Source organism: Cnephaeus nilssonii, assembly GCF_951640355.1.
Source record: "Cnephaeus nilssonii genome assembly, chromosome: 14".
Lineage (NCBI taxonomy): Eukaryota > Metazoa > Chordata > Mammalia > Chiroptera > Vespertilionidae > Cnephaeus > Cnephaeus nilssonii.
The window spans coordinates 2,521,741-2,547,688 of NC_137085.1; the positions used below are offsets into that span (position 1 = coordinate 2,521,741).

Sequence of the window (25,948 nt, forward strand, 5' to 3'; positions counted from 1 at the left end):
TGGCCCTGCCTCGGGGTGGCCCTGCCTCCAGCCCATGGGTATTTATGGGGTTGGAGCCATCCGTAAGCCAGGGCTGGCAGCTGCCTGTGGCTGGGTCCCTTCCCCTCCTCCTCCCTCTACCCCTTCCTCCAGGCAGTATTCCCGGAGCCAGGATAACTGCTGTTCCCAGCCAGGCTCAGAGCCAAGGTCATGCATGGGTGGGCACACACACTCACACACAACACGCATGCATAGCGCTGTTTCTAGGTGGGCTCAGGCTGGGCCAAGGTCACAGATGTGCACACACACACACACACACACACACACACACACGCACATACACACACGCATACACACGTGTGCATGGGTGCTGGGATGGACTGCCTTTCCCAGGACCTGCTGATCCGGGTGCCTGGTGCCCACAGTGCACCTGGGCCGGTCACTGGGAATAGTCAGGTGGCCCAGGCCAGGGGTACAGGGGCTCAGCTGGGTGCACAGTGCCCTGCATGGTGGCTCCTTTACAAGGGCCCGGGCTCCCCCCAGAGAAGTGGGCCTGCTTCCCTCCAGGCCCTGCCTGGCCCCCACCTGGAGCTCCGGAGCTCAGCAAAGGGAGGTCATAGGGCATGGGCGTGTGGCTTCCGGGACAGAGAGGGCTGTGTGCTCCTGGGCAGCCACGTGGCCGAGCCTGGGTCCGAGGGCCCACTGGTGAGCGGCCGAGCTGGGTGTGGGGTCCCAGAGCAGCACAGGGGGGTGATCCTGCCCTCAGGGAGGGCACACCTCACACTCAGCACCAGCAGCCCTGGGAGGCAGGACTGGAGGCTCAGGTGGGCACAGGTGGGGGGGGGGAGGGGGCTCCCACCCAGCCTGGTGGCTTCGCTGAGGAAGAGGAAGCGCCTGGCTTCAGAAAAGCACCACGACCTGGGGCACAGCAGAGAGATAGAGAGGGGGACAGACAGAGGGACAGACAGACAGAGGGAGGGACTGACAGAGGGAGAGACAGACAGAGGAGAGACAGAGATAATGGGGACGCCGAGAGACAGAGATAATGGGGATGGGGAGAGACAGAGGAGAGACAGAGATAATGGGGACGCGGAGAGGCAGAGGGAGGGAGAGCTGAGCGGAGTGTGTGAGAGCAGAGGGCGCGTGTGGCTCGGGGAGCGTGTCTCACTCGGGAACCGGAGGAAGCTCCAGGGACAAAGCCCGGGGTTCCTGCCTTTGTGGCGTTGGCAGCATTGCCCTCTCCAGGGCTGGGGGTGCGTTCAAGTCCCGGGGACAGCAGAGCCCTCCCCGGCCAGCACCCCCTCATCTGGGCCCCTCAGCCCTTCGCTACCAGGAGGCCACAGCCCGGCTGACGTCACGGCAGGGGGCCGCCCTAGCACCACATGGACCCACAGACACCAGCCAAGCTGGCTGCCCACTGACCCCGAGCCAAGGTCTCCTGGGATGGTGTGGGGAGGCGGCAGGACAGTGAGCAGTAGGAGCCGGGCAGGCCGGGCCGTGAGGGTGAGGACCGGGGAGCAAAGGCCTTGAGGGTGCGTTTGTTAACAGGCCTCTGGCAGCTAGTCCCGTTCTGAGAGCCTGTTCTGCAGGAAGCAATCCTGAGGTTGTGCACATGGCCAATGAGGCCACCGATGAGCAGAGAGATGCCAATGACAACCACATGTCAATCAGCTCGCACCGCCTGGAGGGCCACCGTCAGCAAATCAACAAAGAACAAGGGTGACGGGGTGTGGAGAAGAGGAAACCCTCGTGCCCTGCTGGTGGGATGGGGGCTGGTGCGACCACTGTGGGGAACAGTACGGAGCTGCCTCAACAAATTGAATACCCAACTGCTCTTTGACCCAGCGATCCCCCTTCTGGGACTATCCTAAGAATCCTTAGGCACCAATCAGAATGAATGTGTGCGCCCCTGTGTTCCTAGCAGCGTTGTGTACAATAGCCACGATCTGGAAACAGCCTGAGTGCCCATCAGTAGACGAGTGGATAGAAAGCTATGGTACATTTCCACCAGGGATTACTAAATAGCAGTAAAAAGAAGGAACGCTGACCCATTGAGACAGCCGGGAGGGACCTGGAGAGTACCATGCTGAGCGAAATAAGCCAGTGGGAGAAAGACAAGTATCACATGATCTCACTCATGTGGAATCCAATGAACCAAATAAACTGACGAATAAACAGATCTATAGATATGGAGCATGGAACAGAAGGACAGATCTGGGAGTGAAGGTGGAGGGAAGGAAGAGATGAATCAGAACTTATAGGCATATAATCTTAGACAATAGACAGGGGAGAGACAGGGCTGGGGTGGGAGGTGGGTGGAGAGGGGCAGAGAGGGGAAATGGCAGAAGTCTGCAATACTCTCAGCAATACAAGTTCAAAGTAAAGAAAACAGCCTGGCTGGGGTGGTTCAATAGGTTGAGCGTCTTCCCTGCACCAACAGGTCACCCTTTCCATTCCCAATACTGCACGTGGAGCCTCAGTCCCCAGTGGGGGGCGTGCAGGAGGCAGCCGTTCTATGTAATTATCAGATCCATGTTTCACTCTCTCCCTCCCTCTCTAAAAAAGAAAATCAATAATAAAGAAAAAATGTTTAGAATAGGCAAATTGACTGAGGCAGGAGGTTGAATAGAATAGCAGCATTGGGGGAGGGGAGATACTGAGGAGTGCTTACACAGTGTCTGGAGTGGTGCAATGATTTGGAACCAGATAGTGGTGATGGTTGCACAACAGTGTGACTGCAATAAATATCACTGAATTGAGCTCATGCATCGTTAAACTGTCGTGTTTTATGTGATTTAAATTTTACCCTGATTTTTAAAAACAGCTGGAAGGACCAACTCCTGACCCAGGACGGGCTGCCTGCCTTTGGAGGAAGAGGGGAGTGTGGCTGGGCTTGTGGTTTCTGCTCCCCACAAGGAGGAATTCGTGGATTTCAACTTCAGATGGAAACCCACCAGCACTAAGTGGGGGATTGTGGACAGATCAGAGTCTGCCACTGGGAAGGCGAGGTGGGAAGTCCTGGCCAGTGGCCTCTATCGGGGGACTTCAAATTCTGTGATCCAGGGGCTGGGCCTTCCTTTACAGATTGGACTCCCCCGGGAACCCTGTCCTGGGAAGGCCTCTCAGGTGGCGTTGTGTCTGGGGAAGTGTGGAGAGTGGCTACAGGATTTGGATAGGTTCCAGCCTCAGACTAATGAGAGGGTAGGTTCTCTCATGGCAAAGCCACGTGCAAGTCCAATCTTGGAGGGCAAAGCCCTCCCAGCACAATTATAGCCAAAGTTTATGGTTGTAAGCTTGATTTCATGGTCCGAACCTGTGTTCCCATGTGCCTAAGAGAGGTAGGCTGCAAGAGGTGCAGCAAGTGCTGTAAAAACAAAGCTTGCTGGCCGAAACCGGTTTGGCTCGGTGGATAGAGCATCGGCCTGCGGACTGAAGGGTCCCAGGTTCGATTCTGGTTAAGGGCATGTACCTTGATTTCGGGCACATCCTCAGTGGGGGGTGTGCAGGAGGCAGCCTATCGATGTTTCTGACTCTCTATCTCTTTCCCTTTCTCTCTGTAAAAAATCAATAAAATATATTTAAAAAACAAAACAAAAAAACAAAGCTTGCTGGAGTTCAGGTTCATGTAATTCAGTAGATTTGAAATCCGAGAGAACAATGTAAGCATCTTGAACACTTTTCCTCATGGAACCTATCCTAATAAAAGAGTAATATGCAAATTAACCATCACTCTGCTACATCTATAAGCCACACCCACAAGCCAATCAGGAGTGAATATGCAAATAAACCCAACCAAGATGGCTACAGCCACAGAGAGCAGGAAGGAGGCTTGGGTTTCCCAGGCAATGGAGGAAGCCAAGCTTTCCACCTGCCCTTGCTGGCCTAGGCCTCCACTAAAGGCTACAATGTTTCAATTATACAAGGTAAACAAATCCAAACAGAAATGGCGGCAGCCACGGAGCTGGAAAGAGCAGGAAGCTAGGGTTGCCCCTGGCAATGGAGGAAGCCAAGCTTTCCGCACACCATGGCCTGCCCAGGACTCCGCTTAAGGCTACTAAGTTTCAATTATAGAAGACACATAAACCCCAACAGAAATGGCTGCTGCCACGGAGCAAGCAGAAGGCTTGGCTCCTCTTCAGGCTACAAAGTTTCAATTGTAGAAGATAAATAAACCCGAGATACCAGCGCCTCCGCTTGGGTTGCCAGGGGTCGTGTCTGGCCAGCAAACCAGCACAGGCCCCTCACCCAGGCCGCCCCATGCCCCAAGGGAACCCCCACCCTGATCAGGGACATCCTTCAGGGCAAACCGGCAGGCCCCCACCCATGCACCAGGCCTCTATCCTATTTAATAAAAGAGTAATATGCAGATTGACCATCACTCCAACACACAAGATGTCTGCCCCCATGTGGTCAAAGATCCTGCCCCCATGTGGACATAAGATGGCCACCACAAGATGGCCAGCAGGGTAGGGCAGTTGGGAGGGACCAGGCCGGCAGAGGAGGGAAGTTGGGGGTGATCGAGCATGCAGGGAAGGGCAGATGGGGGGGGGGGACCCAGGCCTGCATTGGAGAGCAGTTGGGGGGGACCAGGTCTGCAGGGAATGGCACTTAGGGGTGACCAGGCCTGCAGGGGACGGCAGTTAGGGGCAAACAGGCTGGCAGGGGAGCAGTTAGGCATCAATCAGGCTGGCAGGGGAGTGGTTAGGGGGTGATCAGGCTGGCAGGCAGAAGTGGTTAGTGGCAATCAGGAAGGCTGGCAGGCGAGCAGTTGGGAGTCAGCAGTCCTGGATTGTGAGAGGGATGTCAGACTGCCCATTTAGGCCTGATCCCAGTTTGGAGAGGGTGCAGGCTGGGCTGAGGGACACTCCCACACACACCCCGAGCACGAATTTTGTGCACTGGGCATCTAGGCTGAGTATAATATAAAGACTCGGCTTGCAGGCTGTGGCACTGTCTCTCCATCAGAGAGCAGTGTCCCACCTAGCCCCAGCTTAATTCTCTTGTTTGTTTTCTTTAATCCTTCCCTGCTCCCACCCCCCTCAGGTTCACCCCTGGCCGTGCAGAGCCAGCCACAGGGAAGGATTTGTGATGCAGCTTATTGAAGGCGACAGCTGGGCCCTGGGAACCAGGAGCTGCAGCTCTTCTCAGGCTTCATTTCTCCCAGGACCAGGCCCTGGACCACCCCCCTCGCTCTGCCGGCACGTGGTCTGAGGAGTCCCAGGTGAGTGTGGGTTTGCAGGATAAACGTGCTGATTCCTGCCCCCTGGCTCCCCTCTGGCCTAGATGAACCCAGGGCTGTGAGGTCTGAGGACCCGTCTCGGGCAGTCACCAGTTTAGACTCACTGTCCTGAGGGTAGATGGGTTGGAGCCCTGAGAGCCCGCAGCCCCTGGCTGGCTGCCCTCGTTGTCCAGGTCTGTGCTGTGGTCCTGCCATGGGGAGGTGGGCGATCGAACCTCTGGTGGGGGAGGCGGAAGGAAGGGGCAGGGAGGGTGGGGAGGAATAGCACCAACACTGCCCGCTGTACCCACCGCCCGGCCAGGGAAACACTGGACCGTGTGCATCAATAAGGATGGATGGTTGATCCCATGAAGCTGCCCCCGCCATACACCCCGCCCCTAAAGAGGAACCTTCTCTCCTCTGAGCCCTCACGCCCGCTCTGAGCTGACTCGGTGAGCTTTGGAGTCTCAGACCTGGGCGTGAGTCCTCACTGTGAGGGCCTGGGCACGTGGCCCCTCCTGGAGCCCTGGCACTGTAGGAAATGGCCAGCATGGTCAGCTTCTGATGGGAGCGGTGGCTGAATCTCCCCAGGCACAGAGAAGGGAGGGGGAGGGATAGGATGTGAGACCAAGGACCCGTGGGCGTGGGTCAGCATCATGGTGGAGACTCTCTAGGCACCGGCCTCAGCTAGACAGGGGGAGGGGGGGCAACTAGAAAAGGCTCAGCCCAATTTTCTTAAAGGGCCCAATGGGAGGACCTAGTGGACGTGTCAGGAAACCGGTGAGCCCGGAGTGTATTAGAGTTGGGACAGGTGAGCATTTCTCACAGTCACTGTCTACAACGGGGTGTCCACAATGCCCACCGCCCGGGCCATGTGAGGTCAGGAGGGGGAGCCTCGGTGCAGGCGGTGCCCAGTCCCAGACCTTGCTGGGATGGCCATGGCCCTGCGTCTCACCTCTGCCTCCCGCTCCCCTCCGTCCTCTGCCAGTGCCAGCGGGCAGCACTCTGGCCCAGCGGGGGGCACCCACGGCCCAGCCCTGGTACCCTCTGCTCTGAGCCCAGTGGGATGCGTTACTGTCTCTGCCTGGGATCCAGCTCAAGACGAATCAGTGTCTCTCCCAAGCCAATCCCAGATCCCATTACACAGAGCCCGCTCCCCACACCCCGAGGACGTGGCCAAGGCTGTGCCCACTGGTCCAGAGGCAACTGCTCATGGGGCCCGCTCCCCACTCAGAGCTGACCCTCTCTCCTCCTCTTAAATGAGGGGGGCAACCCACTTCTGGATCCAGAAAGGGTCAGAGACCAGGCGGGTGGATCGTCCATGAGGGCAGGCTGGTTGCCAGAGAGAGAACGGCTTTATTCAGGAAGAGCTGGTGCGGGAGGTGGGTTCCCTGGGGTTCACCTGTGGCCTGTTGGGCAAGTAAGTTAGACGCCAATGGCTGGGGGCATCTGAACCCCCTCAGAGTCACTTGTGGGGGGCTCATGGGGCGGTCACAGAGTCGTCCATGGGAGGCACGGGAAGGGCATTAGAGTCGTTGGAGGGAAGCAGGGGGGCAACCCCGTCTCCGGTCACGGTGGGCAGGGCCTGGTAGGTGTGGGTCCAGTACTGTAGGTAGCTGCTCCTCAGGTGCTGTTTCAGGGACTGGCCGTCCATCTTCTTGTTAATCTCCAGGTAGTTGCCATTTTCCTCGGTGTAGGGATCCCACTGGGTGGGCACAGCCGAGTGGCCCTTGTTGGGGTCCCTGCACATGAGAGAAAGGTTGTGTGGGGTCTGAGGGCTCACGGGAGGCCTCCGTGCTGACCCGAACCACCAGGGCACCTCACTGTGTCCTGGGCACTGGCTGGGCATGTACGTGTTCTGCGCCCAACCAGTAGCTCTATCCTCACACACAGAGGGGGGTACTGAAGCTCAGGGAAATCAAGGGTAGGACAGGTGACAGGCATGTGGGGCCCAGGTGGCAGGAGGCCCAGCCCAGCCTCACCCGCCTTACCCAGTCCTGGCAAAGTTGGTCCAGTAGGCGATCATGGTCTGGGAGACAGTCCTGTCTTGGGGCCGGTAGATCAGGGGGTTGTCGAAGGGCTTTCCAAACACGTACTGGAGGTCAGTGGTGTGGTCCGCGCCCACCCAGTTGGGTAACAACGGAATGCGAGTAGGGTGGGAGAACAGGTAGGTGTAGGTTCGGGCACTCCTGAGGACGGACATGGCCCAGGTTGGCAGGGAGCTCACCTGGGCTGCCCACCCAGAGCTGGGCCCTGGAGGGAGGCCATGGGGAGAGCAGGGCGGGGCCAGGAAATCCCCGGACTCAGGAGGGACCTGGGTGCCTGCACCCGGGAGGGAAGGCCGTGGGGTTGTGGTTCTGGGATTTCAGGTGCATTCACTCTTCCCTCCACAAAGCCTATCAAGGCGTCTTCCCTCCTTTTCTCTGCAGATGAATTTGTGTCTTCGTCGGGAACAGAGCTGTGCCGCCCCATGAAGAGCTCAAGTGCCTGTAGTTGCGACAAGCTTTCTGCCTATACTTCCTGGCATCATTTTCTCTCCCTTCCGAGGAAGCATCCCTAACTTCCTTTTCATTTTCACTGGAGGTTGACCAGGTGGCCGCAGGCCAGAGTTGTTTTGAATGTTGGCCAACTCCAAAACCACAACAGAGAGCATCACCCCATGTTCTGTCCCCCTCAGCCTGGGGGCTGCGGGGAGGCTGCAGACACTGCAGGGGAGGCCTGTGGGCTGAGTGAATGGGGGACTTACAACCCGGTGGATAGAGCACCTGACTTAATCTGAAAAGTAACCCTATCATTTTCAGTCTTAGAACACGTACACTGATGTGAATAGGGGTTAAGTTTTCTTAAATTTCCTTTGAAGGCCTGTGCAAAGCAATGAGGAGGTTACTTGGGTGTGAATCCAGCAAGCAGACCCGATAAGCAGGGACAGACAGACACACCAGGAGTGAAAACATCATGTCATCCACATCATCTCATCCACATAATCTCGTGTGATGACTATAATCACTGAAGTCTGTGGACACTTAGGGCTTCATGTAGCTCCCCAGCCCCCTCCCCTTTATAGTCCTGTCCCCTGCATCTTTCCGGAAGACAGGATTTGAATGCTTGTAAGCGCCCTGTCTTCTTGGTTGGCTGGCCTTCTCAATAAAGGCCTCATAGGATTCCACCGGCCTTCCTTATAGGACACAGGGACAGGCAGCCTGAGCCCCACCAGGGGTTTCCCAATAACAGGAGGAGGGTTCTGTAAAGGCCCCTGAGCTGGGAGGTGAGGAGGGGCCTTCTCCAGTCTCATCAGGCCTGGGCAAGGCAGATGGTGCAGGCACCACTGGGACCCTATAATGGCTTTCCTGGGGCTCCCTGACTCCCTGAGCCGCCCCTCAAGAGGCCTTGCTGGGTAGGTGGGTGACCCAGGTGGGCCTCCCCTTTCCCGGTCCTCACTTAGCGTTGGCTCTGTGCTGGGCCACGGCCATCTTCGTGGGCATCAGGAAGCCAAGGTCGGTCTCCAAGTCCACCACCGTCTTCTTCTTGGCCTCCTGGGAGGAGTCCTGGGCCCAGGACGCCGTGTAGAAGTCAAAGGTGGCGTTGGCACCTCTGGGTCCCTTGCCCATGGTGACTTGGCTGACCAGCTTGAATATGTCCTCCCTGCAGGGATAAGCCAGCACTGAACAAGCGAGCAGGAAGCATCCTTCCACCCTGGCACATGGCCCGCTACACCTCCTGGCCTCCTCCCTCAGCTGATGCCTCCCCAAGAGGCCTTCGAGGACTGCCCTGGCCTGCGCACTACTCACCCGGTGACCGTCAGTATGTCCACGTTGATGGCCGGCAGGTCAATGCTGGCAAAGAGGTGGCCGTCCATGTTGTTGGTGCCAGCGATGTAGTCGATGTCGGCCGCGTTGGCGAAAAGGTTGATGGGGTCGTCGGGCATGAAGTCTCCATCCACGACAGGCAGGAGGCCCAGGTAGAACAGGAAGGGGTCTGCATGCAGAACAGGGGTCCTCGCACCTTCCAGAGCCTCTGCCCAGGCCCCAAAAACAGGGGCAGCCCCTTTCTCCTCTGATCCAGACCAGGGTCCTCAGCCTGTCCCCTGACATGGGGCCTGGATCATTCCATGTCCTGGGCTGCCCTGCGCGTGTGGAGCAGCTTCCCTGGCCCCGCCCGCCCGATGTCCCCTCTCCCCAGGGTGGCAGCCTGGACTGTGTGCAGACTGCCACGGGCTCCCTGGGCCACACCGTCCCGCTGACAGCCACTGCACCTGAGCTCCCTAAGAGTGGGTGCAAATGACTGTTTCTGCCCATTGTTGGGGGACAAGGTGAACCAGCTTCCCAAAGGGGTCAGGACCCAGGGAGGATCAGAGGGAGGGATGGCGCCTGCGGCACAGCCAGTCGAGGCCACGGAGGCAACAAGGGCCCTGGCGGCACCGGGCTCCCAGGGACGCCATGAGCAGGTGACGGGCCCGGCAGCAGCCCCTCAATCCTCACTTCTTTGGGAGCATGGCCATCCCCCCATGTGGAGCCCCGACTCACACTCCAAGCCCACCAGGGGTATCTTATAGGCCAGGGTCAGAGCCCGGGGGTCGGTGACCTTCAGACACTCGGCCATCCTGGCGGTATCGTCCAGGGGGCAGCCCACCTTCTTGGCGATCTAGGGATTTGGGGAGGAGACAGGTGGGTGAGGCCAGAGCAATGCCAATGGCCATGGGGACTGGGACAGGGCATGGAAAGGATATAACCCTCCCGTTCCTCCCCCGCCGTCCACAACGCCCCTTTACCTGCTTGGCCCAGGACAGAGGGTCCTCCTGGATGCCCCAGGGGGCCAGCGCCACGCCACTCTGGCTGATGGCTCGCCGGATGAGGCCCTTGTTGTAGGGAGAGAGGATCTGCGACACACAGAGGTCCTGTCACCATGGCCTCGCCTCACCTGCCTACCCGGGCTCGAGTAGCGATAGCCAGTCTGTTAGCTTCATGCTGTCCCCACAGCCCCCATCAGGTCCCCCAGCACCAAAAAGCTACCCCAGCACCCCGTCAGCTCCCCCCACTTCCCATCAGCTCCCCCAGTTCCTGTCAGCCCCCCCCTCCTTTGATCCCCCCATCACCGTGGGATGAAGGCCCACCCTCCTGGGGTCCCCGGACCTGCAGAGAGACACTGGCACCTCCAGCTGATTCCCCAAAGATGCTGATGTTGTTGGGGTCCCCCCCGAAGGCCGCTATGTTCCTCTTCACCCACGCGATGGCCATGTGCTGGTCCCGAAGGCCGTAGTTACCTGGGGCGGGTGGGGGAGCCCATGAGGGACTGGGGTGGGGGGAGAGCTTCCTCCATGTGGAGACCCCTGTCAAGCCCCAGGATGGCACATACTCGGGTCCCAGGAGGCTGTGGAATGAGGTGCTGGAGGGGGTGTGGGGCTCAGGCAGGGGACCAGCTGCAGGAGGGCCAGGCTGCTCATCCCTCTCGTTGACACCGTCCCTCTTGTTGTCTGTCTGTCCTACGGCTCTGAGTCCTCCAAGTCACCACTTCAGTGTCTCATCTTCTGCCTCTTTCGGGGCCCCTCTCCCCGCTCCCTGGTCTCCTTGGGCCCCTCTCCCCGCTCCCTGGTCCCTGGATCCCTGTCCCTGCTCCCTGGTCTCCCTGGTCCCTGTCCCATCTCCCTGGTCCCTGTCCCAGCTACCTGGTCTCCCTGGTCCCTGTCCCTGCTCCCTGGTCTCCCTGGGTCCCTATCCCGCTACCTGGTCTCCCTGGTCCCTGTCCCTGCTCCCTGGTCTCCCTGGGTCCCTATCCCGCTCCCTGGTCTCCCTGGTCCCTGTCCCTGCTCCTTGGTCTCCCTGGTCCCTGTCCCTGCTCCCTGGTCTCCCTGGGTCTCTTTCCCTGCTCCCTGGTCTTTCTGGGTCCCTGCCTGGCTGGCAGGCAGCCTCTTCTCTCCCTACACCTGCCGATGGGCTCCTGTGTCTCACTGTCCATCCCCAGCTTCCTGCACTGCCAGTAGAATTCTGGGTCTTTCTGGGAAACTGTCAAGAGTTGTTGCGAGAAAGCATTGCTGAAGGGCCCTCCCAGCAGCTCCCTCACCCCCGGCCCCAGACACCAGGCACACCTGGCAGGTGGGCGTCCCCAGTGCTGAGGAAGCCCAGAGGCCCGATGCGGTAGTTGAAGGTGACCACGATGACATTGCCTCGCGTGGCCATCTCCTCTCCTTCATACTGGTAGTCACTGAAGAAGTTTAACCCTTGGCCGGACCCAAAGATGAAGGCTCCTCCGAAGATCCAGATCATGACAGGCAGGTTCTGGGAAACTGAGGCAGGAAGCAGGCCTGGTGACCCCAGCTGCCCCCCCCATCCCCTCTGGGTGCTTGTTTCAGGGAATTTCAGCTCTGGAGCCCCCACACACCCAAGGGGTGGGAAGGGCCGGACGTCTAGCTAACAGTGGCTTTCTGCAGGTTTGGGGACCTGGAGGGCATTTGGTGGGATGCACCTTCCTTCCGGCCCTGGGGGACCCAGATGTTGAGGTAGAGGCAGTCCTCAGAGCCCTGGGTGTTCAGTTGGGTGAGAGTGACTTGCAGGCATTTCTGCTTGAAGTCCTTGGCCTTGAGGGTCCCTGTGGGTGACCAGAGGGGCGGACGTGAGAATGGTGACCCCATTGCCACCCCAGGCACAGGGCCAGCTCAGCCCCCACCCACCTACTCCCACCTTGCCAGCCGGGGTGCCGCTGGGGGTTCTCCAGGGCCTTGGGCGGGGCGGCGTAGGGGATGCCCTTGAAGACGTCCACAGAGCGGCCGCCGATGCCCAAGAGGCCGAGCTTCTTGTTGACGCCCTCCACGAAGCCCCCTTCCGTGTGCACCACGCCCAGCTGGGGAGAGGGCAGGCTCAGGGGCGCAGGCGAGGTGGGCCAGCGGGGGGTGGCGACCCCAGCAGGCTCTAGGGGTCCAGACAGCCTCCAAGAGGGGCCCTAGTCACGCCTGCCTGGAGCTGTGGGTTCCTGTGGAAGCCTCACCCTCACCCCTGGCAGGGCCCTGAAGGACGGGATCCTGTAGGTGCCCTGAGCCTCCCGACTCCCCCTCGAGGGGCCAGACCAAGGTGCAGCTCCGGGTTGAACCAGACCGAGGTCCAGACTCCTGTTCCGACGCTGGGGCTGTGATGGGGAAAATGCCGGCCTGCTCAGGGCCCAGCGCCCTTCTGAGCCGGGCCATGGCCACCCCCGGGCAGAGGGCGAGCCGAGGGCCCTGGAGGCCCAGGCAGATGCGCAGATCAGCCCTGAGGGCCCAGTGACTCTGGGACTGTGGGACAGGCGCCTTGTTTGTGTTGGGTAAGGGACCCTGTGTGCCCTGGAGCGCCTGGCCAGCCCTTCCTCGTGGTCCTGACATTCGAGTTCCTGGGCGTCCTGGCTGTCAGCTGCGCGGCGCCAGCCTGTGAGCGCGAAGGCAGGAGTGCAGGGGAAGGGCCAGGGAAGCGCTGGGCTGGCTGTGGGCTCTCGGGGGCTCTCTGTGCCAGCGCCCACCTGCCTGCCCCTCCGCGGAGCCATCCCAGGTCCCAGGCCGGGTTAGGGGTGCGGAAGGTCTCCTGCCGCTTCCGCTGGGCTCTCACTTACCTTTGCTGCTGCGCTCACTCCTGCCAAGCAGCAGGCGAGGCCTAGGACAGCCAGCTCAGGGCGCCCCATGGTGCGTGTGCCTGATCGGGGGCCCTGCCTCTGCGTGTGGGTATTTATGGGGCGGGAGCCATCCGGGAGCCATCCGGGAGCCGGGGCTGGCAGCTGCCTGTGGCTGTTTCTCTTCCCCTCCTCCTCCTTATGCCCCTTCTATCAGGCAGAATAGCTGTCCTTTCTAGCCAGGCTCAGGGCCAAGGTCATGCAGGTGCGGGCACACACACAGTCAGACACACATACACACAGGCTTCCATAGCTGACATTTCCAGGTGGGCTCAGGGCCAAGTTCATGCATGTTTGGGAAGAGACACACACACACACATAATAGCTGCCTTTTCCAGGCGGGCTCAGGTTGGGCCAAGGTCATGGAGATGCATGCACACACATAAACAGACACGCACACACGTGCGCACGGGTGCAGGGATGGTCCTCCTTGCCCAGAACCTGCTGATCCGGGTGCCTGGTGCCCACAGTGCACCTGGGCCGGTCACTGGGAATAGTCAGGTGGCCCAGGCCAGGGGTACAGGGGCTCAGCTGGGTGCACAGTGCCCTGCATGGTGGCTCCTTTACAAGGGCCCGGGCTCCCCCCAGAGAAGTGGGCCTGCTTCCCTCCAGGCCCTGCCTGGCCCCCACCTGGAGCTCCGGAGCTCAGCAAAGGGAGGTCATAGGGCATGGGTGTGTGGCTTCCGGGACAGAGAGGGCTGTGTGCTCCTGGGCAGCCACGTGGCTGAGCCTGGGTCCGAGGGCCCCCTGGTGAGCAGCCGAGCTGGTGTGGGGACCCAGAGCAGCACAGGGGGGTGATCCTGCCCTCAGGGAGGGCACACCTCACACTCAGCACCAGAAGCCCTGGGAGGCAGAACTGGAGGCTCAGGTGGGCACAGGTGGGGAGGGAGGGGGCTCCTGCCCAGCCTGGTGGCTTCCCTGAGGAGAGGAACCACCTGGCTTCAGAAATGCACCACGACCTGGGGCACAGCAGAGAGACAGAGAGGGGGAAAGACAGAGGGACAGACAGGGGGAGAGACAGACAGAGGGAGAGACAGACAGAGGGAGCGACAGACAGAGGGAAAATCAGAGAGGGGGACAGACAGAGGGAGAGACAGACAGAGGGAGAGACAGAGGGAGACAGACAGAGGGAGGGACAGAGAGAGACAGACAGAGGGAGCGACAGACAGAGGGAGCGACAGACAGAGGGAGGGACAGACAGAGGGAGGGACAGACAGAGGGAGGGACAGACAGAGGGAGAGACAGAGGGAGAGACAGACAGAGGGAGAGACAGAGATGGGGACAGACAGAGGGAGGGACAGACAGAGGAGAGACAGAGATAATGGGGACACGGAGAGGCAGAGGGAGGGAGAGCTGAGCCGAGTGAGTGAGAGCAGAAGGGCGCGTGTGGCTCGGGGAGCGTGTCTCACTCGGGAACCAGAGGAAGCTCCAGGGACAAAGCCCCGGGTTCCTGCCTTTGTGGCGTTGGCAGCACTGCCCTCTCCAGGGCTGGGGGTGTGTTCAGGGCCCGGGGACAGCACAGCCCTCCCCGGCCAGCGCCCCCTCATCTGGGCCCCTCAGCCCTTCGCTACCAGGAGCCGGTGCTTGTCCACAGGCCACAGTCCGGCTGACGTCACGCCTGGGGCTGCCCCAGCACCACATGGACCCACAGACACCGGCCAAGCTGGCTGCCCACTGACCCAGAGCCCAGGTCTCCTGGGATGGAGTGGGGAGGCGGCAGGACAGTGGGCAGCAGGAGCCGGGCAGGCCGGGCCGGGAGGGTGAGGACCGGAAGCAAAGGGCTTGAGGGTGCGTTTGTTAACAGCCCGAGTGCCCATCAGTAGACGAGTGGATAGAAAGCTGTGGTACATTTCCACCAGGGATTACTAAATAGAAGTAAAAAAGAGGGAACTGTGACCCTTTGAGACAGCCGGGAGGGACCTGGAGAGTACCATGCTGAGCGAAATAAGCCAGTGGGAGGAAGACAAGTATCACATGATCTCACTCATGTGGAATCTTATGAACCAAATAAACTAACGAACAAACAGAACCATAGACATGGACGCATGGAACAGAAGGACAGATCTCAGAGTGAAGGTGGAGGGAGGGCGGGAAGAGATGAATCCAGAATTTCTGTGCATCGATGCCGGGCCCCTGAACACAGGCAATAGACAGGGGAAGACCTGCAGTGGGGTAGGGTGGGAGCTGGGTGGAGAGGGGGAGAAGGGGGAAATGGCAGACATCAACAATAGAATCAAATTTACAAATAAATAAAATAGGCCCCAGCTGGTTTGGCTCAGTAGTTCCATCAGTGGACTGAAGGGTCCCAGGTCCGATTCTAGACAGGGGCCCGTGCCCGGGTTGTGGGCCTGATTCCCAGTAGAGTGTGTGTAGAAGGCAGCCAATCAATGGTTCTCTCTCATCATGGATGTTTCTGGCTCTCTCTCCTGCTCCCTTCCTCTCTGAAATAAAAAACATATACATTTTCAAAGTAAAATAAACCAAATAGCCTGGCCGGTGTGGTACAGTTAGTTGAGCGTCTTCCCATGAGCCAACAGGTCGCCCTTTGCATTCCCAGTCAATGCACATGCAGGCCTCAATCCCCAGTAGGGGCCGAGCAGGAGGGAGCCGGTCCATCCTCTATAATAAAAGTCTAATGTGGAAATTGTTCCCACAGGAGTCTGACCAAGTAGGAGTTTCAACGGCTCCCTGTGGTGTGCACTGACCACCAGGGAGCGGCACGGAATTAAGAAAGACCCTGATTGGCAGACAGCAGGGGGTGAGGGTATGGGCGGGGTGGGGAGGGGAGGCCCCGATTGGCCCTGGTCACCGGCCAGGCCTAGGGACCCATCAGTGCACGTATTTCCTGCACCGGGTCTCTGGGGTATCTATCAGATCCATGTTTCTCTCTCTCCTTCCCTCTCTAAAAACAAAATCAATTTTAAAAAAGAGACAGAAAATATAGAATCAGCAAATAGATTGAGACAGGAAGTAGAATATATTAACAGGACTGGGGGAGGGGAGTTACTGTGGAATGGGTACAAAGTTTCTGTTTGGAGCGATGAAAAGTTTTGGAACTACATAGGGGTGATGGTAGCACATTAGTGTGATTGCAATTAATATCACTGAACTGAAGTCGTATAAATTGATAAACTAGAGTATTTTCTGTTACGTGTATTTTACCCCAATGGTTTTTTTAAAATATATTTTTATTGATTTCAGAGAGGAAGGGAGAGGGAGTGAGAAATAGAAACATCAATGAAGAGAGAGAATCATTGATCGCCTGCCTCCTGCAAGCCCCACACTGCGGATCCAGCCCTCAACCCAGACATGTGCCCTTCACCTGAATTGAACACGGAACCCTTCAGTCCTCAGGCCAATGCTCTATCTGCTGAGGCAAACCAGCTAGGGATTACCCAGATTTTTAAAAATTAATCATTGCAAGGACCAACTCCTGACCCAGGACGGGCTGCCTGCCTTTGGAGGAAGAGGGGAGTGTGGCTGGGCTTGTGGTTTCTGATGCCCATGAGGAGGAATTTGTGGATTTCAAGTTCAGATGGGAAACCACCAGCACTAATTGGGGGATTGTGGACAGATCAGAGCCTGCCACTGGGAAGGAGAGGCGGGGAGTCCTGGCCAGTGGCCTCTGTCGGGGGATTTCGCATTCTGTTCTCTAGGTGCCGGGCCTTCCTTTACCAATTGGAACCCTCCGGGAACCCTGTCCTGGGAAGGCCTCTCAGGCGGCGTTGTGTCTGGGGAAGTGTGGAGAGTGGCTACAGCATTTGGACAGGTTCAAGCCTCGGACCCATGAGAGCGCAGGTTCTCTCGTGGCAAAGTCACATGCCAAGTCCAAGCTTGGAGGGCAAAGCCCTCCCAGCACAATTATAACCAAAGGTTATGGTTGTAAGCTTGACCTTATGGTCCGAACCTGTGGTCCCATGTGGCTAAGTGATGTCGGCTGTGGAGGTGCAGCCAGTGCTGCAAAAATAAAGCTTGATAGAGTTCAGGTGCATGTAATTGAGTAGATTTAAGATTGGATAGAACAAAGAAAACATCTTAAGCACTTTGCCTCATGGAATCTGACTATAAAATTAAGACTCTGCTTGCAGGCTGTGGCACTGTCTCTCCATCAGAGAGCAGTGTCCCACCTAGCCCCAGCTTTATTCTCTTGTCTGTTTTCTTTAATCCTTCCCTGCCGCCCCTCAGATTCACCCCTGGCCGTGCTGAGCCAGCCACAGGGAAGGATTTGTGATGCAGCTTATTGAAGGCGACAGCTGGGCCCTGGGAACTAGGAGCTGCAGCTCTTCACAGGGTTCATTTCACCCAGAACCAGGCCCTGGACCCTCCCCCTCGCTCTGCCAGCACGTGGTCTGAGGAGTCCCAGGTGAGTGTGGGTTTGTAGGATAAACGTGCTGATTCCTGCCCCCTGGCTCCCCTCTGGCCCAGATGAACCCAGGGCTGTGAGGTCTGAGGTCCCTGTCTCGGGCAGTCGCCAGTTTACACTCACTGTCCTGAGGGTAGACGGGCTGGAGCCCTGAGAGCCCACAGCCCCTGGCTGGCTGCCCTCGTTGTCCAGGTCTGTGCTGTGGTGCTGCCATGGGGAGGTGGGCGATGGGAACCTCAGGTGGGGGAGGTGGGAGGATGGGGCAGGGAGGGCGGGGAGGAACAGCCCCAACACTGCCCGCTGTACCCACCGCCCGGCCAGGGAAACACGGGACCATGTGCATCAGGGTGGTCAGCTGGTCCCTGGAGCTGCCCCCGCCATACCCCCACCCCCCAATGAGGAACCTTCTCTCCTCTGAGCTCTTACGCCCGCTCTGAGCTGACACGGTGAGCTTTGGAGTCTCAGACCTGGGCGTGAGTCCTCGCTGTGAGGGCCTGGGGCACGTGGCCCCTCCTGGAGCCCTGGCACTGTAGGAAATGGCCAGCATGGTCAGCTTCTGATGGGAGCGGTGGCTGAATCTCCCCAGGCACAGAGAAGGGAGGGGGGGGGAGAGGATGTGAGACCAAGGACCCGTGGGCGTGGGCCAGCATCATGGTGGACACCCTCTAGACTCAGCTAGACAGGGGGAGGGGGGATAACTAGAAAAGGCCTCAGTCCAATTTTCTTAAAGGGCCCAATGGGAGGACCTAGTGGACGTGTCAGGAAACAGGTGAGCCCGGAGTACTCAGCCACTGAGGAGCCAGAGGAGGGGCCGGATAAATGAGCTGTGTTCCCGCCCCGGGGGTGGCTGTACAAACTGCCGGCCCGGGGTCTGAGGAGTCCCAGGTGACTGTGGCTTCTCGAGAGGATATTTAAGGTCTCCCTTTCACCAAGTTTCTGTCTCCGAGTGTCATTTGAGTTGGGACAGGTGAGCATTTCTCACAGTCACTGTCTACAACGGGGTGTCCACGGCTGCCAACCGGGCCAGGTGAGGTCAGGATGGGGGACCCCTCGGTGCAGGTGGTGCCCCGTCCCAGACCTTGCTGGGGGGGCCATGGCCCTGTGTCTCACCTCTGCCTCCCGCTCCCCTCCGGACTCTGCCAGAGCCAGCGGGCAGCACCCTGGCCCTGCCGGGGGCACCCAAGGCCCAGCGCTGGTACCCTCTGCTCTGAGCCCAGCGGGATGCGTTACTGTCTCTGCCTGGGATCCAGCTCGGGGTGAACCAGTGTCTCTCCCAAGCCTTTCCCAGACCCCGTTACACAGAGCCCGCTCCCTACTCAGCGCTGACCCTCCTCTGACCCTCTCTCCTCCTCTTAAATGAGGGGACACACCACTTCCTGAGCCAGACACGGTCAGAGACCAGGCGGGTGGCTCGATCATGAGGGCAAAGCGGGTTGCCAGAGAGATGCAGCTTTATTCAGGAAGAGCTGGGGCGGGAGGTGGGCTCCCTGGGGTCCACCTGTGGGCTCTTGGGCAAGGACATTAGACGCCAATGGCTGCGGGCATCTGAGCCCCCTCAGAGTCACTTGTGGGGGGCTCATGGGAAGGCCTCAGAGTTGTCCGTGGGGGGCATGGGAAGGGCCTTAGAGTCGTCCGAGGGTGGCAGGGGGGCGGCCCCGTCTCCGGTCACGGTGGGCAGGGCCTGGTAGGTGTGGGTCCAGTACTGCAGGTAGCTGCTCCTCAGGTGCTGTTTCAGGGACTGGCCGTCCATCTTCTTGTTAATCTCCAGGTAGTTGCCGTTTTCCTGGGTGTAAGGATCCCACTGGGTGGGCACAGCCGAGTGGCCCTTGTTGGGGTCCCTGCACATGAGAGAAAGGCTATGTGGGGTCTGAGGGCTCACGGGAGGCCTCCATGCTGACCCGAACCACCAGGGCACCTCACTGTGTCCGGGGCACTGGCTGGGCATGTACGTGTTCTGTGCCCAACCAGTAGCTCTATCCTCACACAAGAGGGGGGTACTGAGGCTCAGGGAGGTCAAGTGTAGGAGAGGGGACAGGCCTGTGGGGCCCAGGTGGCAGGAGACTGGCCCAGCCTCATCTGCCTTACCCAGTCCTGGCAAAGTTGGTCCAGTAGGCGATCACGGTCTGGGAGACAGTCCTGTCTTGGGCCCGAAAGATCAGGGGGTTGGCGAAGGGCTTCCCAAACACATACGGGAGCTCAGTGGTGTGGCCCGCGCCCATCCAGCTGGGTAACAACGGAATGCGAGAGGGGTGGGAGGACAGGTACTTGTAGGTCCGCGCACTCCTGAGGAGGGAGGGACACGGCCCAGGTTGGCAGGGAGCTCAGCAGGGCTTCCCGCCCAGAGCTGGGCCCTGGAGGGAGGCCATGGGGAGAGCAGGGCGGGGCCAGCAAATCCCCAGACTCAGGAGGGCCCTGGGTCCCTGCACCCGGGAGGGAAGGCCGGGGGTTGTGGTTCTGGGATTTCAGGTGCATTCACTCTTCCCTCCCAAAGCCTATCGAGGCGTCTTCCTCCCTTTTCTCTGCAGATGAATTTGTGTCTTCGTTGGGAACATAGCTGTGCCGCCCCATGAAGAGCTCAAGTTCCTGTAGTTGCGACAAGCTTTCTGCCTACACTTCCTGGGCATCGTTTTCTCTCCCTTCCGAGGAAGCATCCCTAACTTCCTTTTCATTTTCACTGGAGGTTGACCAGGTGGCCACAGGCCAGAGTTGTGTTGAATGTTGGCCAACTCCAAACCCACATCAGAGAGCATCAGCCTGTGTTCTGTCCCCCTCAGCCTGGGGGCTGCGGGGAGGCTGCAGACACTGCAGGGGAGGCCTGTGGGCTGAGTGAATGGGGTACTTACAACCTGGTGGATAGAGCACCTGACTTAATCTGAAAAGTAACCCTATCATTTTCAGTCTTAGAACAGGTACACTGATGTGAATAGGGGTTAAGTTTTCTTAAGTTTCCTTTGAAGGCCTGTGCAAAGCAATGAGGAGGTGACTCAGCGTGAATCCAGCAAGCAGACCCGATAAACAGGGACAGATAAACCCACCAGGAGTCAAAACATCATCTCATCCACATCATCTCGTGTGATGACTGTAATCGCTGAGGCCTGCAGACCCCCAGGGCTGCACGTAGCACACCAGCCCCCTCCCCTTTATAGTCCTGTCCCCTGCACCTTCCCGGAAGACAGGATTTGAATGCTTGTAAGCACCCTGTCTTCTTGGTTGGCCGGCCTTCTCAATAAAGGCTCATATGATTCCACCGGCCTTCCTTATTGGACACAGGGACAGGCAGCCCGAGCCCATCAGGGGGTTTCCCAGTAGCAGGAGGAGGGCTCTGTAAAGGCCCCTGAGCTGGGAGGTGAGGAGGGGCCTTCTTAAGTCTCCTCAGGCCTGGGCAAGGCAGATGGTGTAGGCACCGGTGGGTCCCCACACGGCTCTCCCAGGCCTCCCTGACCCCTGAGTCGCCCGACCGGGGAGGCATCGCTGGGCAGGTGCGTGACCCAGGTGGGCCTCCCCTGCCCCGGCCCTCACTTGGCATTGGCTCTGTGCTGGGCCACGGCCATCTTCGTGGGCATCAGGAAGAAGACGTCGGTCTCAAAGTCCACCACCGTCTTCTTCTTGGCCTCCTGGGAGGATTCCCTGGCCCAGGACGCCGTGTAGAGGTCAAAGGTGGCGTTGGCACCTCTGGGCCCCTTTGCGAAGGTGAGCCCGCTGACCAGCTTGAAGAAGTCCTCCCTGCAGGGACAAGCCGGCACTGGACCCTGGACCCAGGTCAGCAGGAGGCATCCCCCCGCCCCCCTGCCAGGGTCATGCAGATGGCCCCCTACTCCTGCCAACCTCCTTCTCTAGCTGATGCCCAAGAGGCCCCCAGGCACGCCCTGGGCGCTGCGCACTACTCACCTTGTGACCGTCTGGTTGTCCACGTTGATGGCCGGCAGGTCAATGGTGGCAAAGATGTGGCCGTCCATGTTGTTGGTGCCAGCGATGTAGTCGATTTCGGCCGCATTGGCGAAAAGGTTGATGGGGTCGTCGGGGATGAAGTCTCCATCCACGACAGGCAGGAGGCCCAGGTAGTACAGGTAGGGGTCTGCGTGGACAGTAGGGGTCCTCGCACCTTCCAGAGCCCGCCTGCCAGGCCCATGGCCCAGGGACAGCCCCTGCTTCCTCGGATCCAGACCAGGGTCCTCAGCCTGTCCCCTGACATGGGGCCCGTATCATTCCATGTCCTGGGCTGCCCTGCGCGTGTGGAGCAGCTTCCCTGGCCCCGTCCGCCCGATGTCCCCTCTCCCCAGGGTGGCAGCCCGGACTGTGTGCAGACTGCCACGGGCTCCCTGGGCCACACCGTCCCGCTGACAGCCACTGCGCCTGAGCTCCCTAAGAGTGGGTGCAAATGACCGTTTCTGCCCATTGTTGGGGGACAAGGTGCACCAGCTTCCCAAAGGGGTCAGGACCCAGGGAGGATCAGAGGGAGGGATGGCGCCCGCGGCACAGCCAGTCGAGGCCACGGAGGCAACCAAGGCCCTGGTGGCACGAGGCTCCCAGGGACGCCATGAGCGGGTGACGGGCCAGGCAGCAGCCCCTCAATCCTCACTTCTTTGGGAGCATGGCCGTCCCCCCATGTGGAGTCCCCACTCACACTCCAAGCCCACCAGGGGTATCTTATAGGCCAGCGTCAGATCCCGGGGGTCGGTGACCTTCAGACACTCGGCCATCCTGGCGGTATCGTCCAGGGGGCAGCCCACCTTCTTGGCGATCTGGGGGTTTGTAAGGGAGACTGTCATGGGGACCAGGACAGGGCATGGAAAGGAGGTAACCCGAGCACCTCCCCCACCGCAGCTCCCCTTTACCCCCTTGGCCCAGGAGAGTGGGTCCTTCTGGATGGCCCAGGGGGCCAGCGCCACGCCGCTCTGGCTGATGGCTCGCCGGATGAGGCCCTTGTTGTAGGGAGAGAGGATCTGCGACACACAGAGGTCCTGTCACCATGGCCTCGCCTCTCCTGCTCACATGGGCTCCATCAAGCACAGCTAGACTGTCAGCTTCATGCTGTTCCCCACAGCCCCCATCAGTTCCCCTAACCCCAATCAGCTCCCCCAGCCCCACCAGCTCCCCCAGTTCCCATCAGCTCCCTCCAGACCCCACCAGCTCCCTCTGCCCCCGACAGCTCCCTCCACCCCCATTAGCTACCCCAGCCCCTGTCAACTCCCACCAGTTCCCATCAGCTCCCCAGTTCCCATCAGCTCTCCAGCCCCCCGTCAACTCCCACCAGCCCCTATCAACTCCCCCCAGCTCCCCTCAACACCCTGAAAAGAAGGGCCCCCTTCTAGGGACCCCAGACCTGCAGATTAACGCTGGCACCCCCGGCTGATTGCCCAAAGATTGTGATGTTGTCGGGGTCCCCCCCGAAGGCCACAATGTTCCTCTTCACCCACGCGATGGCCATGTGCTGGTCCCGAAGGCCGTAGTTACCTGGGGCGGGTGGGGGAGCCCATCAGGGACTGGGGTGGGGGGAGAGCTTCCTCCATTGTGGAGACCCCTGTCAAGCCCCAGGATGGCGCACACTCAGGTCCCAGGAGGCTGTGGAATGAGGTGCTGGAGGGGGTGTGGGCTCAGGCAGGGGACCAGCAGCAGGAGGGCCAGGCTGCTCATCTCTCTCTCTGACACCGTCCCTCTTGTTGTCTGTCTGTCCTACGGCTCTGTGTCCCCCGAGTCACCACTTCAGTGTCTCATCTTCTGTCTCTTTCTGGTCCCTGTCCCTGCTCCCTGGTCTCCTGGGTCCCTGTCCCTGCTCCCTGGACTCCCTGGGTCCCTGTCCCTGCTCCCTGGTCTCCCTGGGTCCCTGTCCCCGCTCCCTGGTCTCCCAGGGTCCCTGTCCCCACTCCCTGGTCTCCCTGGGTCCCTGTCTCTGCTCCCTGCTCTCCCTGGGTCCCTGTCTCTGCTCCCTGCTCTCCCTGGGGCCCTGCCTGGCTGGCAGGCAGCCTCTTCTCTCCCTACACCTGCCGATGGGCTCCTGTGTCTCACTGTCCATCCCCAGCTTCCTGAGCTTCCAGTAGAATTCTGGGTCTTTCTGGGAGACTCTCTGGAGCTGTTGGGAGAAAGCAGTGCTGTAGGGACCCCGCCAGCTTCCTCACCCCCGGCCCCAGGCGCCCGGCACACCTGGCAGGTGGGCGTCCCCAGTGCTGAGGAAGCCCAGTGGCCCGAGGCGGTAGTTGAAGGTGACCACGATGACGTTGCCCCGCGTGGCGATCTCCTCCCCATCGTATAGGTAGTCAATGATGTAGTTGAACCCTTGGCCGGACCCAAAGAGGAAGTCTCCTCCGTAGATCCAGATCATGACAGGCAGGTTCTGAGAAACTGAGGCAGGAGACAGGCCGGTGACCCCAGCTGCCCCCCCCATCCCCTCTGGGTGCTTGTTTCAGGGAATTTCAGCTCTGGAGCCCCTCCATACCCAAGGGGTGGGGCAGGGCTGGGCCTCTGGCTGCCTGGGCGCTTTCTGCAGGTTCGGGGACCTGGAGGGAATGGGGTGGGGGATGCACCTTCCTTCTGGCCCTGGGGGACCCAGATGTTGAGATAGAGGCAGTCCTCGGAGCCCCTGGTGTTCAGTTGGGTGAGAGTGATTTGCAGGCATTTCTGCTTGAAGTCTTTGGCCTTCAGGGTCCCTGTGGGTGACCAGAGGGGCTGGTGTGAGGATGGTGGCCCCACCGCCACCCCAGGCACAGGGCCAGCCCAGCCCCCACCCACCCACTCCCACCTTGCCAGCCGGGGTGCCGCTGGGGGTTCTCCAGGGCCTTGGGCGGGGCGGCGAAGGGGATGCCCTTGAAGACGTCCACAGAGCGGCCGCCGATGCCCAAGAGGCCGAGCTTCTTGTTGACGCCCTCCACGAAGCCCCCTTCCGTGTGCACCACACCCAGCTGGGGAGAGGGCAGGCTCAGGGGCGCAGGCGAGGTGGGCCAGCGGGGGTGGCGACCCCAGCAGGTTCTAGGAGTCCAGACAGCCTCCAGGTGGGGCCCCCAATCACGCCTGCCAGGAGCTGTGGGTTCCTGTGGAAGCCTCACCCTCACCCCTGGCAGGGCCCTGAAGGACGGGATCCTGTAGGTGCCCTGAGCCTCCCGACTCCCCCTGGAGGGGCCAGACCAAGGTCCAGCTCCGGGTTGAGCTAGACCGAGGTCCAGACTCCTGCTCCGACGCTGGGGCTGTGATGGGCAAACTGCCGGCCTGCTCAGGGCCCAGCGCCCTTCTGAGCCGGGCCATGGCCACCCACGGGCAGAGGGCGAGCCCAGGGCCCTGGAGGCCCAGGCAGATGCGCAGATCAGCCCTGAGGGCTCAGTGACTCTGGGGCTGTGTGCCCTGGAGCGCCTGGCCAGCCCTTCCTCGTGGTCCTGACATTCCAGTTCCTGGGCGTCCTGGCTGTCACCTGCGAGGCGCCAGCCTGTGAGCGCGAAGGCAGGAGCGCAGGGGAAGGGCCAGGGAAGCGCTGGGCTGGCTGTGGGCTCTCGGGGGCTCTCTGTGCCAGCGCCCACCTGCCTGCCCCTCCGCGGAGCCGTCCCAGGTCTAGGCCGGGTTGGGGGAGCAGAGGGGCCCCTGCCGTGTCCACTGGGCTCTCACTTACCTTTGCTGCGCTCACTCCTGCCAAGCAGCAGGCGAGGCCTAAGATAGCCAGCTCCGGGGGCCCCATGGTGCGTGGCCTGCCTCGGGGTGGCCCTGCCTCGGGGTGGCCCTGCCTCCAGCCCGTGGGTATTTATGAGGCGGGAGCCGTCTGGAAGCCAGGGCTGGCAGCCGCCTGTGGCTGTTTCCCTTCCCCTCCTCCTCCCTCTGCCCCTTCCTCCAGGCAGTATTCCCGGGGCCAGGATAACTGCTGTTCCCAGCCAGGCTCAGGGCCAAGGTCATGCCTGTGTGGGCACACACACTCAGACACACACACGCATGCATAGCGCTGTTTCCAGGCGGGCTCAAGCTGGGCCAAGGTCACAGAGGTGTGTGCACACACATACACACACATGCACACACGTGTGCATAGGTGCAGGGATGATCAGCCTTGCCCAGGATCTGCTATTCCCTGGTGCCTATTGCACTCGGTGCACCTGGGCCGCTCACTGGGAATAGTCAGGTGGCCCAGGCCAGCAGCTGAGGGTTGGGGCTCAGCTGGGTGCACAGTGCCCTGCATGGTGGCTCCTTTACAAGGGCCCGGGCTCCCCCCAGAGAAGTGGGCCTGCTTCCCTCCAGGCCCTGCCTGGCCCCCACCTGGAGCTCCGGAGCTCAGCAAAGGGAGGTCATAGGGCATGGGCGTGTGGCTTCCGGGACAGAGAGGGCTGTGTGCTCCTGGGCAGCCACGTGGCTGAGCCTGAATCCCAGGGCCCACTGGTGAGCAATCCGAGCTGGGTGTGGGGTCCCAGAGCAGCACAGGGCGGGTGATCCTGGCCTCAGGGAGGGCACACCTCACACTCAGCACCAGCAGCCCTGGGAGGCAGGACTGGAGGCTCAGGTGGGCACAGGTGGGGAGGGAGGGGGCCCCGGCCCAGCCTGGTGGCTTCCCTGAGGAAGAGGAAGCGCCTGGCTTCAGAAATGCACCACGACCTGGGGACAGCAGAGAGACAGAGAGGGGGACAGACAGAGGGAGGGACAGACAGAGGGAGAGACAGACAGAGGGAGCGACAGACAGAGGGAGGGACAGACAGAGGGAGCGACAGACAGAGGGAGAGACAGAGATAACGGGGACGCGGAGAGACAGAGGGAGGGACAGAGGAGAGACAGAGATAATGGGGACGCGGAGAGGC

General features: G+C 60.3%; 2 protein-coding genes across 2 annotated transcripts; both read right to left on the reverse strand.

Annotated features, from left to right (window-relative positions):
• Nucleotides 1-6,622: 6,622 nt before the first annotated feature.
• Nucleotides 6,623-12,838, reverse strand: LOC307111121 (bile salt-activated lipase-like; the record flags this gene model as incomplete). Its single annotated transcript, XM_079790806.1, is given in 12 exon segments — nucleotides 6,623-6,679; nucleotides 6,681-6,939; nucleotides 7,189-7,386; nucleotides 8,636-8,839; nucleotides 8,986-9,172; nucleotides 9,721-9,838; nucleotides 9,966-10,073; nucleotides 10,327-10,457; nucleotides 11,280-11,477; nucleotides 11,657-11,779; nucleotides 11,872-12,031; nucleotides 12,770-12,838. Coding segments are annotated over 12 exon segments (1,812 nt in total).
• Nucleotides 12,839-18,710: 5,872 nt separating this feature from the next.
• LOC307111122 (bile salt-activated lipase-like) lies at nucleotides 18,711-24,849 on the reverse strand (the record flags this gene model as incomplete). Its single annotated transcript, XM_079790807.1, is given in 12 exon segments — nucleotides 18,711-18,767; nucleotides 18,769-19,027; nucleotides 19,275-19,472; nucleotides 20,709-20,912; nucleotides 21,078-21,264; nucleotides 21,814-21,931; nucleotides 22,025-22,132; nucleotides 22,513-22,643; nucleotides 23,331-23,528; nucleotides 23,711-23,833; nucleotides 23,926-24,085; nucleotides 24,784-24,849. Coding segments are annotated over 12 exon segments (1,809 nt in total).
• Nucleotides 24,850-25,948: the final 1,099 nt, after the last annotated feature.